Source organism: Macrosteles quadrilineatus, unplaced genomic scaffold, assembly GCF_028750875.1.
Source record: "Macrosteles quadrilineatus isolate MER2022 unplaced genomic scaffold, UCM_ALF_1.0 Scaffold_8__2_contigs__length_117827958, whole genome shotgun sequence".
Lineage (NCBI taxonomy): Eukaryota > Metazoa > Arthropoda > Insecta > Hemiptera > Cicadellidae > Macrosteles > Macrosteles quadrilineatus.
The window spans coordinates 27056076-27072150 of NW_026542601.1; the positions used below are offsets into that span (position 1 = coordinate 27056076).

At 35.0% G+C, this 16075-nt stretch overlaps 1 protein-coding gene across 6 annotated transcripts in view; it reads left to right on the forward strand.

The window, feature by feature from the left end:
- The window catches only part of LOC129000963 (neural-cadherin), a 477113-nt gene that overhangs the window by 182685 nt on the left and 278353 nt on the right, over positions 1-16075 (forward strand). For 5 of the 6 annotated variants that reach the window (XM_054428065.1, XM_054428066.1, XM_054428062.1 and 2 more), the window contains 10 exons: positions 404-620; positions 1001-1277; positions 2022-2193; positions 3009-3306; positions 4582-4707; positions 5919-6065; positions 6619-6810; positions 11415-11605; positions 13319-13508; positions 15615-15797. In XM_054428065.1, coding sequence (XP_054284040.1) covers positions 404-620; positions 1001-1277; positions 2022-2193; positions 3009-3306; positions 4582-4707; positions 5919-6065; positions 6619-6810; positions 11415-11605; positions 13319-13508; positions 15615-15797 — 1993 coding nt within the window. Of the gene's footprint in view, positions 1-403; positions 621-1000; positions 1278-2021; positions 2194-3008; positions 3307-4581; positions 4708-5918; positions 6066-6618; positions 6811-11067; positions 11259-11414; positions 11606-13318; positions 13509-15614; positions 15798-16075 lie in introns of all 6 variants that reach the window. The other variant, XM_054428064.1, reaches the window with a different exon arrangement.

Here is a 16075-nt window from a genome sequence, read left to right on the forward strand (position 1 = left end):
ATAGCAAATATTCGTTCACTTTGATGTGTGCAAAAATACCGACAATGAACGGGAAAACACAAGCACAAATGTTTGCTGCTTGCCAAATAGACAAACACCCATCCACACTACTCGTATTTGGCAAGTCGCTGCTCGGTAGTTGGCGAATGGCGCATGTCTGTAGCCAAACTAATAGAATTCATAATCAAGGATGGTTATGGGAAAAGATGATAAAGTTGGTTTATTAACCAACTAACCTATTACAGTAGTTAGTCAGTGTAAAGTCTTTTTTGTACCATAGTTATCTGTTTCCTATTCAACCTGCCATCCTGACAAAATACTTGGTTGTTCCTATCATTTTCACCAAAAGTTTAACCCTTCAATCAACTTAGAATATCTACTAATCTAGATAATCTTCTTGCAGCATAATCTCCGTGAAGGCCAAGTCGTTCGCAGACCGCGAGATCCGCTATACTCTGAAGGCCCAAGGTCAAGGAGCCGGTACATTCAACATCGGCCCAACCTCGGGTATCGTCAAGCTGGCCAAGGAATTGGACTTTGAGGATCTGCGACAGCCTCATGTATACTCTCTGATCGTCACTGCCACGGAGGACTCTGGCGGATTCTCTACTTCTGTCGAGGTGAGTACCAGGAGAGTCATGAAATTTTGATCAACCTTTTAAAATGCGGTTCGTGACATTTAACTTTATTAAGTTAGTGGTCGAAAATTTAGTTATCATTCAACCTATGCTAACATTTAAGATTTCTATGACACCCTTCCATGGACTGTCATCCCAATGTATGCGTGTAATAGTTATTGAATTACAAAATAGTGAGCCATATAAACCTGTGCAAAGTTTATTTATTTGATCTGTAATGGATTGAAAACCAAACAGGTGCATCAAAACTTTTAAAACACACTGTATACAAATTGGACATGTAACAGAAAATTAGAATACTCATTTTGATAAGGTATAATAAAATTCTTCAACAGACAGCTTGATCATATTCCAATTTTCAGCTAACAATCCGAGTGACCGATGTGAACGACAACGCTCCAAAGTTTGAACTGCCTGACTACCAGGCTCACAATGTTGATGAAGACATACCTCTCGGAACCTCCATACTGAAGGTGAAGGCGACCGATGCTGACTCTGGAACCAACGCAGAGATACAGTACGAAGTGTCGGACGACCACTTTGCGGTTGACTCCAACGGAATCGTCAACAACAACAAGCAGCTGGACGCCGACAACAACAACGCTTACTACCAGTTTGTTGTCACTGCTAAGGATAAGGGTAAGCTGTTGCTTTATTGATATTCGATAAGTTACTGGGGTTAATAACTTTGATGTAGATTGTATCAATGTTGTATCCAACTGTCCTTGATAAATGGCCCTTGATAAATAAGTAGCTAATCTTAGTTGGTAACTAAGCTGTCGTCTAATTCATTTAACAATATTCCTTCATCCTCACTCATCTTCGGCTTAAAATATGAACCCTGGTGTCAGTGTCAAATTAATCTGAATAGCAAATACTTGACATCGAACTCTTTTATTCTTACCTTTGCCTGTAAAGATTTAAAATTTTTAGAATTTATTAATTTGGTACAGTAATTAAATTACTAATTGTATTGAAAATGTACCATGAGAATCGACTAGAATCTAAGCATATACGGTGATAGACAGATGATGATGTATACATTTTGTAGTAATGTTCATCTCATGTTTCAGTGAAGCCAATGTGGTTAAAGTAAATATCTAAATATCTATCTTTGGAAACCTTTATTAATGAATCTAGTATTCTATTGAAAACTTGTGAAAGGTTATCTTATTTCATACTCTGAGGAGTTGAAGATTACCAAAAAGATGTCTGTCACATCCAAAGAGATTACTCCAATTTAATTACAGTTATGTTTCTGATAACTGGCGACAGTATAAATAGGGCTGTTTAGGGTTTATTGTTTTTCTAATGACACTCTCTTTCCCCATGTTCTAAAGTTCTAACCTTTGTAAACCTAACCTCATTATAACTGAATTTTAGGAGAGCCCCCCAAGACTGGAACTGCTACTGTTAGAATATACACCAAGAATAAAAATGACGAAGAACCCAAGTTTTCACAGCAAGTGTATACACCCAATGTGGACGAGAATGCTGGTCCGAACACGTTGGTGACAACTGTCGTAGCATCAGATAAAGATGGAGATAATGTTAGGTGAGAAACTCAACTATGCTATATTCATGAAGAACAAATATAAATTAAATAGATCATAATCATCCTATCAACATAAAATTTTCACTCCCAACCCAACAAAGAAAAGTCTTTAAAACTGTATAGACTAAAATTAATTTGTCCATACTGTTGCATCCAAATTAAGGAAAACTCTGTAATATAATTATGATCTTAAAATTAAAACCAATTTATAAAGTTCTATATCCAGACACATTTTGTTGACCTTCATAACACAAGCTATCTTTAATGTTTTAGTGCAGCAAATGATATGTATAACAAATACCACATTACAGTCTGTACAAAGACATGAAAAGTTGCCTTATTTTGCCTTATAAAGCTTGTTTCTGTAAAACTGAAAGTTGTGCCAAATAAGACCATTGATCATAGGAATTATGGTTAAAAAACAAATTTGAACTAATAATATTTGTTTGCGTTTTCATTTCGGGATAGACAAAATACAATTCAAATAAATTCCAGTCCTGTGGGACGCTATTTATTGATATGTATAACAATCAATACGTGGCTATTGATACGACGCTATTTATTTATCTTTAGAATATTTGTTTTGTCTAAACTTGTTAATAGAGTCACCTTTGACCTTGTTAACTGTGCAAAAGTTTGGTGTTTGCCATTATTTGCATGGAACATCAACATGCTTACTAGATCTTGATTCCTTCATTCTATCACCAACTTACAGAAAAATTGAATTTTCTATTTTCAAACACTTATAATTTAAGTCTTTATTTCACAATTTTCTCTTGTAACCAACTAAACTAATCACTCAATGACTGTGGCAGGTTTGGATTTGTTGGAGGGGGTACGTCGTCAGGTCAATTTGTTATTGAAGACATCACCGGTGTGATTCGTCTGCACGGTAAAGCCATCTCATTGGACCGAGACAAGTACGAGTTGAATGTGACAGCGATGGATGATGGCGAATGTTGTGTCAACGGACCGGCGACCATTCACACCAGCACTGCTGTGGTGGTTGTGTTCATCACTGACGTCAACGATAACAAACCCATCTTCAAAGACTGTGGTACCTACTACCCAAAAGTAGAAGAGGGTGCTCAAAACGGAAGCCCAGTTATCAAGGTATTTGCTATTTTCGTTAACAGAGACCACCCATTTAACTAAATTAATGCAAACAAGTTTTGTTACAATTACAATTGAACAATAGTTTTATACTGCTTTTACGAAGGTTTACTACTGCCAGTTCAAAAATTGATTTATACCACATTCCCAACAACATTAACACACAAAATTAGTCCACAAAATCAACTTCCTCTAGTCAGTATTTACTTATGTCATTTTTTCTGATCCCCAAATTAAATTTTTTTTATTTGGGATGCCCTTTGGAAGCACAATGGCTGACCATCCTAAACTAGTTAGCTACATAAACTCAATTGAGTCTAGTAGTTTCTAGTAACCAATGCCACATTGTTGGACCTAAAGAGAGCATCCATTACCTCTTCAATCCATTAAAAACAACACCTTTTCATATTTCATATAACACATCTATCTATGTAACAGAATTCAACAGTTTTATGTTTTAATGTTTTAATACATTGTAACTCTACAAAGCTGAAAGTGTTAACGCCAAGACAGTATAAACTGCTGACGTATACCAGCGATTTTATTTTTGCTACAACTATTCGATCAGTCAGGTACAAAAAGATATTTGAAGTCCTCTGTCATCTGCAGTCTTTCTTTCTCTCCCCTAATCCTTACCTTAAATTGGGTTTTTATTTTTTAACCTTATAATAAACAAGTGGATAAATTAGTTGTCCACCAACTGTGGCTCTCTTTTTGTTCCTATCCCCTAGTGAAGGTTATAAAATTTGATAACCAGTGAAAAGGATGCAATCACCAAAAAATATAAAAATAAAAAAATATGAAATATAAAGAAACATAAAGAAATATATGGAAAACAACCTGTATAATATTATTGTAAAAATTACTCTTCTCTTCCTGGAGAAGTTTACTCCTGATAGGATTATCCCAATAGGCCTAAGTATTACTATAACTACCAAATACGGTTTTGAGTAATTTTTAAGTATTCAGTTTAAAATGAATTTCTTTTTAACTATGATGGAATATCTTACCTTAGTGAAACTGCAAAACAGTAAAAAATGTAACTACCAGTTCACTCAACCTACAGTAGTCTCAAAGCAATGTACCCATTTTCCTGCTTTGATCTTCTTCTTTGTGAAGTTTCAGTCCAGAGAGTTGAAACCGTACTGGACTAAGGCTGTTTTAGGACGTTGTCCCCTTCCATCCCAGCCTCTAATACTGGATTATTGCAAAACTGTCTCTTATTATCTCATATTCAAGTACTGCCGATGAGTACTACAAGTATCTCTTATCCAGGTACAAGCAACTGATGAGGATAAGGGAGTCAATGGACAGGTCAAATACTCCATTGTGCAGCAACCTAACCAGAAGGGCACCAAGTTCACCGTCGATGAAGAAACAGGCGAGGTTTTGACAAACAAGGTAACGAAAACAAATGATTTGTTGTTGTTTCACTACCTATTGAAACTATCGATCTTGTAATATCTATTATCAATTAATGTAAGTGTAAGAATAAAATAAACTATGATACATCATATTATGAAAGGATCATGTTTCCAATACACTAAGTAGCAGTGAAGCTATAAAGAAACAAGATGTTGAAAAGAAATGACATAACAATGAGGATTCTCAGATTACACTTATTGTGTAAACACGTGAAAAGGCTGAGTGGCTGAGTGTTTATAGTGCTCGCATGGTAATCGAAAAATTGGTGTATCCATCCTAAGAAATTTAATTATATTTTTGTTAATGGTTCAACAATGGACTCAGCCGTCCTGTATCATTGGGCTTTAAGTAAATAATCCTTACACTTATACTGAACTCATATTTGGGTTAAAATACAAACTTAGGTGGCGCCTTCATATCAAATGATAATGTTATGATACTCATACTTTTAAGGATACCAAATTTTTTAGAAACTTTTGACCAACTTTATGGTTACCTACTTCAACACAGTTTATATTTACAAAGACATCAATTTGGTAGAGTAATTTGGATCTAGAAGCGTTCAATTATATAACAGATTTGTAACATAAATGTAGATATTGAAATGAGGGGTTACTCATTGATTACCTGGCCTTTCATTATTTGCAATGAGTGAAACCATAGACAAAAAGAATTAAATATAGACCGTCATCTGTGCTGCGATTACCATAGGTTCTGACGCACACCGCTGGGAGCGCCTTGTAATTACGGCTTTAGCGCTACGTAACTACACGGCGCTCCCAGCCGTGTGCGCCAGAACCTATGGTAATCATGGTAACAGTAGCACGGCTGACAGTCTATATTTAATTCTTTTTGTCTATGGTGAAACACAGCTTGTACACAGGTGATAGAAGATTTAGTATTTCAAGCATTACTAAGGGTATCATACCTGATATTTGGTCATAACTGAGTAACAGAGTTCACAATCATGCTGCAGCTTGTAAAAAACAGTTGGCCTCTGACAATAGTGTGCTGTGATAACTATTCTTATTTTCATATAATGAAGAATGTATACCATATACTTTTATAGTAACCTTTCAAATTCCTCAACATCGCCCCAGAAGAAATGTAGAAGAGGCGGATGTGTGCCATCCTACGTATTCTGTTTATCTTTTGCAGTTTTTCATCTTTTGTGTGTCTGTTTATAGGTGTTTGATCGTGAAGGTGACGACGGCAAGTTCGTGTCTGTCACGGTGAAGGCCACAGATCAAGGAGATCCATCCCTGGAAGGTGTTTGCTCCTTCACTGTCGAAATCACTGATGTCAATGACAACCCTCCATTATTTGACCGTCAGGTAAATTTTAGTGTATTTGATGTAACTGTAGCAAATCTCCCAAAATATTTGCTAAAGAATTAGATATTGCTGAAGTCAAAATGGTAAAGACTTACATCAGTGTACGTTTTGGTTATTGGTTCATTGGCAAAAACTGTGTTTGTTCAAATTTTAGTGGATTTTTGTGTGTTGAAAGACACTGCAACTTATGTACAAATTATCTGATGATAAAATCTTGATAAAATTTGTAAATAGGTAGAATGAGTTGATCCAGTTTTATCTGAAAGTGTTGTTTCTGGTCTTAAATCATTACTTTAAGCACCAAACAAACTAAACCAGGAATAACACTTGGCAGCCATCTAAAAGTTTTGACTGAAGAAATCGTAAATCAATCTTTTAGTTACCAGTACATTAAAGTCCTTATTTATCAACTGTATAAGAAAATAAAGAAAAATAAAACTATGTGAACTCATTCTTTACTTATATTTGGGATTAAATAGCCCAGTCGCATCCCTATCTCAAATGTTGATGTAAGGCAAAACCGTTGTAAACGATATTTAATTGTATGTTACAGAAATACGTAGAGAATGTAAAGCAAGATGCCAGCATTGGTACCAACATTTTGAGAGTGTCAGCGTCAGATGAAGACGCTGACAATAATGGAGCGATTGTCTACTCCCTCAGTGCTCCATACAATCCTCAAGACCTGGAGTATTTTGAGATTCAGCCTGAATCAGGCTGGATCGTGCTAAAGAAGCCTCTTGATGTAAGTTTTAGTCCATCTCTTCTTCATTACTTCACCAATTTTGTTAACTAAAAGAAACAATTTCACAGTTCTTCCATTATGTTTTAATTTAAGATTTTGAGTGTGATTTCAATTTTTTTCAGTTTTAGTGGTATTTTTAAACACCAATGTAAATTTTATGTGCTTCTAATGTGTGAAGTTTTTTTTGCATCAATTGCAAGTTTGCAATATTTTACTGCTCTGAAAATAACAAAAATTAAGTTTCATTTGGCTTTTTACCACATGCAACATTATTTGCAATACATTTACGGTGTGTTATATGTTTTTGAAAGTTTTATAGGTATAGGTATATTTAACTTTTACAATTTATACTTTGTAATCTCTTCAGGGGTCAACGTAGCATCGACATTTTCTGCTGTGGATCGTCAAATTGTGTACATAATATTCTATGTTGTGACATAATGGAAGAATAACCACAACAAATTTTTATCCTAAAATTTTTTAAAATTGAATATTGAATAAACCAAGCTTTGATGATGCTTTGTTTCTGTAACGGATTAAAAAAACTTAACCACTTATCAAAGCCATTTGATGTTGAAATTTATTTACTTTTATTCTACACCGATCATTTTGTGAAATTGTTTCTTCCAATTTTCTATTGAACCTTTTTAATACATTTTTGAGGGTTTATTTTATTATTTTGCCTCCTCATTGTAGAGAGAATAGTTTAAAACATATATTTTAATTAGGAAATATTGGTTTTCTAGTGAATGATTAGTAATTTTAAACGATCAGTTCTCCAATAAGGTTTTACCTAACTTAGTTATCAAGATTTTATGGTAATGTCCGTTTATAAAGAACAAAAAGAAGCGTAAAATAAAATAAAATAAGCCCTCTTAAAACAGAGAACAAATACTTCTCATGAGGACAGTTGCCAATAAGGTGAACATGTTTAAAACAATAAACAACAAAATAATTTGTGTGCATTTGAAGAGTCAGCTTTTTCCAGTGGTTTGGTTGACGCACACTTTGTTTCCGTTAGCGAGGAGGTGTCACTCTGTTTGGTTTCTACGGCACTTTTCTACTTTCAACTATTTTCACTGTCGTCTGAAGAGCACAATGTAATCCAAACTGCACTCTTTGGTTTGCCATTCCTCCAAATGTTCGCCATAAATTTTTCATGGCTCAGCACACGTACATTTTTGTCTTCGGGGTCAGTTTTTACCCCGAAGATATTTTACTGTCATTGTCTTTTTGTGGTTTGTGACTTTTGTGGTGTCTAATTTTTTGTGCCACTTTTTCCAGCAAAGGTGTAAGTATTTTTGTACTTTTGTACGGGCAGACACCTGGTTTTTGTACTTGACACTTTTGACTGATTTTGAGAGTTCCATTTTGCAGATGGCTCTGGTTGCAGTTTTGTAGTATCAGAGGCAGTTTTTGCGATCTCTGATATTACTGGTTCTTGTGACATTTTTTCTCCTGTGTGTGGGGCAGCGACCTCAGTCCGGCGAGACGTTAGCCAGCTTTTTCATTTTTGGAAACGGGATCTCCATTTGACGTTTCCGTATTTTTTCCAACGCCTACCCCACTCCTTCCCGAGGTTTTATTTGTTTTGTTTTCATCAATTGCATCCCGATTAACTGCATGTGCTGCCTGTAATGTGTTATTATTCCCGAGTCCTCCTGGATTTTGGTATCTTTGTTTCTTTGTTTTGTTATTTAACTGCACATTTCTGTTCTGATTATGCAATCGAAAAATTCTTCACAAGGGATGTTTTCCAGTAAGTAGGTGTTTCCATTTTTCAGTAAACATGTTGAGTAGTGAAGTACATACTAGCCCTGTAAGTGGCAAAGGTTGTGGTAGCATAGCTCAAGTTACTGTATTTGATAACCTTATTCCTGATATTGGTAAGTGAGTTTGCAAAGTCATGAGTCAAGGTAGATCCGTGATTTGTCAATATTTTTATTTGTTTATAACTATTAAAATATTCTGTAACCATTGCTGTAAGCTAATAATTTTGTCCCTAAACTCCATCCTATTCAAGCGTCTTTGACATTAAAAGCTACCGTTTTACAGTATCTTTATTCCCTGACGTATTATACTTGTACCAAAAGCTGTTTTATAATGAGTGGTACACCTTGTAGAACAACAATCTTGTTTTGGTCCAATATTCTGTTGATATCCACAGAACATTCTTCTCGTAGCATCATAAAATAGTCCCAATCAAGCCAATAGCACCAATAGTGTTGTGAAAATAAGCAAAACATTAGCATTTTGCTAGAAATGACAATTTAAAAAATTCCAGTGTTAAGTTATTTAATAAGGTATGTGATTATATGACTTAGTGTGCATATAAAATTACAAAAAACTCATGTTAGTAAATCATTTATCAAGTTATGTAAGTTAATGTTCAAAAGTAGATTTGTGTGGTTGGTTTACACCTTTAAAACATTATTTAGAGATCCCAAAATAATTATTATGATTTTTATTAATTTTAAACCTTTTTTTAAAATGTCCATTTCCAGTGTTTACCTTATTTTAATTGGATGTCTTGGTTCCTAATTTTTCAGAAGTTGAAATACCATTACATCTAATTATTCACCATGATTAAGTTTTTAGTGGAAATTGATCCTTGTTTCTAATAGTGATAAAAAAATATCCAAGTAATTAATTTTAATAATTGATAACAACTGCCTATTAGTACGCATGTTCCTACTTTTTATTTTGAAGCAATTCCTAAACAAACAAAATAAAATGGACAATTAACATGTATTTGTAGTAAAATTTCTTTCACAAACCCACAATCATTGCTGAATGGAAGAAGTTATAACAGGTATAAATGGCTATTAAAACAACATTTTATTCCACACATTTAAGTCAGGTGGTTTGCATGTGATGCACTATGGGTCCAAGAGAGACTTACACCCCCCTCCCTCCCTTCTTTGCGAGGGATTTTTTCTTCCTTTCACCCCCAGAAACTTAAATGTCTTTCGTCCCTGGGCCCACCGGTCTCATATACTAAAGCGATTAATCTAAGTGTTGATGTTTTAAGAATATGAGTTTGAAACCAGTGTGGAAATGATACTGAGTATAATAAACTCTTGTTTACTATAGTAATAGAGAACCACTAATCAGGGTTGGTGAGTCAATAATAGACTTGGAGTCCATGTCTAGTAATAATAGTAAAACCATACCAACAATCTCGTGGTTGATGTTATTGAACTTTCTTAACATTTTTTCAATTGAGTAATCTGGCATTGGCCTAAGAGTTCTATAAACACTGGAAAAATCTTTTCAGTGCATTTGACGGAATTTTTGAGTATTCACGTGCAATTGGGAGTAGATACTAAAAAATCACTATAGAAAAGAGAAAATGATCCAACTTATCTTTATATATGTCTTTATGTGTAAGCAAATAAAGGCTAATTCACCATTTGTAATCATGTTTGTAAATGCTACCAGCTTCAAGTTCTTCAGTTCTACAAGCGAGTTTTGTGAGTATAATCAGTGGAAATATACATTTATGTTGTGTGTCTATTGTTGTTATCACTTTTAAAAACATAAGATGAATTAATTAAGGAATAAACGATGAACCATACTTTTCAAGTTACTTTTTTGTGTTAACACTCTTAATAAAACAAGGTTAATAATATCAGACAAAAAAATATAGATTTTGTGGTTTTAACTTGGTAAGAAATCTCATAATAATTAATTAATTTTACAAGGGCTATTAGACTACATCAATTAATCATGCATTTTTAACAATGAACATTTGGCATTTATACATGAGGTGATTTAAAATACCTCATACAAATAAAAAATAACCTTCAGTTGCTACATAATGTTGGTATGGTTTTACATATTTTAGATATCTTTACATTTATTTTAAACATAGTATTAGATCAGAGTCTTCTTAGCAAGAAGGTAAGTTATTGAAAGGTTAATTAAAATAAAATATAAAAAAATGTAATTATTGACCATGTTTTACTGTTTCCGAAATGAACATTTTTAAACACATCAGGAGTTTTTAAGAATAATTCTAATTAGGTTAGTGGCTCATTGAAACCTGGGTTTCTAGTGTAAAAAAGATACTAAAATCACATAGATGTTTTCAGAAATTTTTCTTGAGCTATGCTACCGACAACCGAACAGAGGATGTGTGTTTTTGAGGCGAACGTAAGTAAAGTTTACATCTCTTGTCTACATTTTGGTTCTCTGATTATTTCCATTTTGTTCTGTTGTGTTGTTCCCTATCCTTGACGGAAATGTTTGATGTAGCGGGAAAGGTATCGTCTGCGTGTGAAGGCCTCGGACAAAGGCGAACCTCCGTCGAGCGCCGACGTCGACGTGGAATTAGACGTTGTTGACCGGAACAATAAGCCGCCTCTCTGGGACATGAGCGTTTACGGCCCCATTCACATCAAAGAAAATGTCACAGTGGGTACAGTTGTGACGGCGGTAAAGGCGAGGTTTGTATCACCCAGGGTCTGTCCGCAACCGAGGGTCAACGCAATGTTGCCCTTCGGTTCATTATATCTAGTCTGTAAGTTGTAAGTATGACGTCAACTACGACGTGACATTGTGTGTTTCTACCCCCTTGACCCGATCCTGGTGTTTTCAATTAGCGAGAAACTTACAAGCTGGAGGCGAAGGCTGAGGATAAGGGCTATCCTCCCTTGTCGCGAACTGTCGAGGTCCAAATCGATGTGGTGGATCGGGCGAACAACCCGCCAGTTTGGGACCACGTGGTATACGGCCCGATCTACATAAAAGAAAACATGCCCGTCGGGGCTAGAGTAGTGTCCGTGAAGGCCAGGTCTGTCTGAATGTCGTTTTATTTGCCTTGTGCCTTTCGACTGACCCTGCACGGCACTACGGAGTCGTTGAGTTGTGCACGCCGCGTCGGCTCCACACCGTAGCACGTAGGTGTGGGGCCGAGCCACCCTTCTTCCATTAGTTGATGTAGTGGCTCCATATGGTACGAGTGCAACAACCACAGTTAGTTACGTTCTAAAATATTAAAACAAATTTTTATCTAACAATATTTTATATTTATATAAACATATTTGTACAGAAACAACAGAATCACATAAATACTTGATTGATAACATTTGGTTGTTAGAACTTTCCCATGTGTGAGCCACTGTAGGCTAGGCCACTGCTGCGCGGTGAAGGTAGCACTACGGTCCAGGTCACTTTTAAAACATTTGCCAAAATATTATTAAGATAAAAATAATAATAATCTTGAGGAAAGAATTTTATTACTTTTACTTGTCTTTGCCTATACTGTTGCGTGTATTTACTTTTAATTTAAGTTATTTGTTTTTCTCTATCAAAATTAAACAAAAAATGTTTCAATTTTCCTGAATAATAAGTAAAAAAATACAATCAATCTCAAGTCAAAAGCCTTAGGCCTGGTTCAAGTTTAATTTAACTGTTAAATGTTAAATGCCAACATGTCAAAATTAAGGATAAATTTCTCTAGCCAAAATTAATTATATTTTGAACGCTTTGCAATTTCGCATTTAATGTTGGTATCATTGTAGCTGTGGTTTAGATTTAGAGAATTAAAATTACAAAAACATTTTTTATTTGTGTAGCTATTTCTTTGTGATGAAAATGATTTTTTTGTTTAGTTACCAAGATAAGTTAAAAAAATCCCTTTTCCTAGTGTAAAATATAACATTAAGGATTGTTTTATAACTAATTATTACTAAAATAACCTCTTAGAGAAAGGTAACAGAAAAATTGGTATAAAATAGAGCCTGCTCTCCCTTACAAGCACCAAACTGACAACACATTTATTGGGCCACTGTTCTGAATTTAAGAAAGTAAAGCATCAATGAACAACATTTTTTTTATGTTGTGTTCATCCCAATTAAAGAAACTTGCAATCCATAGCTCCTGATAAATATTTAGTTGTAGACTCTCTATTCTTATTCAGCTTTAGACAAATCATTGATCGGAATCTAACTTACATTGTGTTTGTAAAGCCCACATAACTTCACACTTTTTATGCTTATACTGTAACAGAATTGATGAAATAATAAGCTCTCTTTAGGATTGAAAAGGTAACAGGGGTTTAATATTCATTTTGGTGGTGTTTCAACTGTGTTTTGTTTTTTGTGTTTTTGTGATGTGGCTATACAACTTTTTGTGGCATGATAGCTATTTTAAATAGTATTTTTTAATTTTGTAGTCAGTTTATCAGTGTACGTAATTTAAGTATAAAAATATTTTTTACGTAATATTTGAGACATTTTGAAATCTTTTCTTGCATGGCGTGCACTTGCTAATGTGTGAAAATACAATTCCAAACATGTTTTGAATTTTTATAACTTATTAATCATTATTAGTTCAATTCACTAAAAACTGTAGTTAACTTTAATAATTGTAGCTTTATTTAAAACTTTAATCTTTAAAACTTTATTTAATTTAAAAAAGTTTATTAGTTTTTATGTTAAAAATACACAGTGTTTGTCCATATTTACTCTAGGAAGGAAATAAAATATATTCATGTATTTGACAGCTCTGGTATAGAAGGAAATCCAACAGTTTTCTATCGCTTGATGCCCGGATCTACAGCACAGACCAACAAGTTCCACACGTTCTACCTTCAACAGAGGTCAGACAACGGGTTTACTTGGGCGGATATAAAGGTCAACCATCCACTGGACTATGAAACTATAAAGGAATACAACTTGACGATACGAGTAGAGGTAGGTTCAACCAGTTAAATGTACCATAGAGAAGTAAGGTAAAAAGAAAACAACCTTATGAGACGACCGTGCGCTTTCAGCTCTGTTGTGCCGTGTGACGAGCAAGGAAGAGCCCAAATTGCGAGCATTGTGCGGAAATTCCTATCACACACAGAGTTTTCGTCTACTGTGAGCGTTGGTTGTAGAACATGAGGGCTAGGGGGGTGGTGTTGGACTTCACCCTAGACACAAGGGACTAGTGCTAGACATCACATTAGTGCACCATTGAATGTTTCCTCTGTACCTTACTTCTCTGAGAATGTACTAAATGCAAACTAATCACTCATTCACTTCACTAGACAGTAACAAAGATTGTTAGAAATTCAGGCTTAATATAAATGCACACCCATCAGAACTTGTTTGGTTTATTTTACAAACATTTGTGGAAGCTTTCAACTCAAGATAGATTTTGGTTTAGTTTAGTTTTCTCACAGTATTTTGAGGGATGGTAGTTTCCGCCTGTAGCCCACTTGTGCTTAAGTAATTTGTTGAATCTTTCTGGAAGCACTAGTGTCATATTCAGGCTTTAGCAGTAATCGTGTCATGTGTTGATGGTAACATGGTGGCTGAATCGACTCGCGTCTTGCACTGATAAGTTCACTTCTTTCATTTATATCGGTCGTTTTACATTCACGGGGATTGTTTCCTGCACAAATATTTCCGAAGGTAGAGACAGTCAGTTAGGATGATCAGGCTGATAGGATGATTTGTAAACACTTTTAAGACCCGTTGCTGGAAGTTGACATCCCATTTCGTTACAGTTTCATGTCTCAATAAAAACAAGTTATAGGTAGTATTTAACATTAAATTAAATTTAGGTAAAAGCAGAAGTGAAGCCCTTCGATTATAACTGTACCAGGTTCCAATTACTTTTATTCTGAAGATCATGTATTCTCCTCCTTTTCTTGTCTCAATTTTGAGAAGACAAATTCTGAAACAGACAATCTTCTTCAATCATCAGTCTTTTTTAAAGATTCCCTTCTTTAGTCTGCCTACTTTTGTATTTTTGCCAACTTTTGATTTATGTTTTATTGATTCTTAAAATATGATGAATGAAGCTTTGAAATAAATGTTGTGGCTTTGCCTGATGTAATGGGATGAAACACATAAATGTGGCTATTCGTCCTAAAAAAGAGCAAATACAATTGTTTAGTTTTAGATAAATTGAATTCTTTACACATATGTTTTATGAAACTGAAATTTCTTGGTAGAAGGTCCATCTCCTAGGCGAGCAGCACGGGAGGGGAAAACGAGCAGAACGGAGAGGTAGGCCATAATCCCAGAGACAGCAAGGCGAAACAAACTTCCTCTCCACCAAAATAGCTCGGGTCTGCTTCATGTCCTCCTCACAGGCCCCAAAAGGCGCGCGTGGCGCGATAAATTTATTCCATGGTCGACGTTTGTCTCCTCTTGAACCAAATAGGGGCAATTAACATTAAAACCATGCCACAAACTTTAAGATGAAATCGGATAACCAAAAAGAGCCGACCCGGAGTCGAGCAACGCCACACAACCTATGAGTTGCTGGCGGAAAAAGAGTAATAAGAACAAAACTCACAGCCTTGTTCGGGGTCGTGGGCAATAACAAATCGACACACTAAACTAGCCTACTATAAAAAAAACACTTGAACCATTGAATATGAGTCGTGACATTCGCCCGGTGGAATTAGTCACGGCTCAAGAAAAGTTCTAGGTTTAAGTTTGAACAAAAAAAGGTACTAATTGAATTTGCACAGACATACCAGTTAATAATGGTATGTTTTTTTCTTTTAGCGCAAATATTGCTGGTGACGACTCCTAAACCAAAAATAAGTTCCTCAATATTAAGACTTATGTAAACTTTTGGAATGTACCTAAATATTGAAAACTAGATGTATGAAAGTTAACCTCACTATATAATTGATTTCATGACTTCCCTCCTTAAGGCCAAAGTCTTAAAACAGCTCTAGTGATTCGCCACCTATTAAAATATCATAATCACATCATGGTTGCTTCAGGAGTTTTTTATTAATCAATTTGAACACAGGGCAAACAAAGTTTTTAACAATTTTGTTTTTTCTGTTACAGAACAACGGAGCCCAGCAACTGGCTTCGGAAGCCACCGTGTATATTATGCTGGAGGACGTAAATGACGAAATTCCGTTGTTCACGGAGCGAGAACAAGAAACTGTGTTGGAAGGGGAACCGATCGGAACGAAGGTTACACAGGTCAATGCGATAGACAAGGACGGAACGTTCCCCAACAATCAGGTATGTTGAATCTTAGAAAAATAAATGATCTCTTTCTTAGATGGTCAAAACAGGTTTGAAGTTAACTGCAAAACACTTAAATCAAAGAAAGAAAACATGTAAAGTGACAATCTTTGTTTTGGTAAATCTTCACACAATGGAATAATAAAACTCATGTATAGATTTGGGTGGTATAAGTTGTTGTAAAAAACGTTAGGAATCAATAATCGTGGACTAAATGTTCTTTGGTAAAATATTTAAGTAATGCTTGTAGGAGCCAAAGAAAAAAAACAACAAAG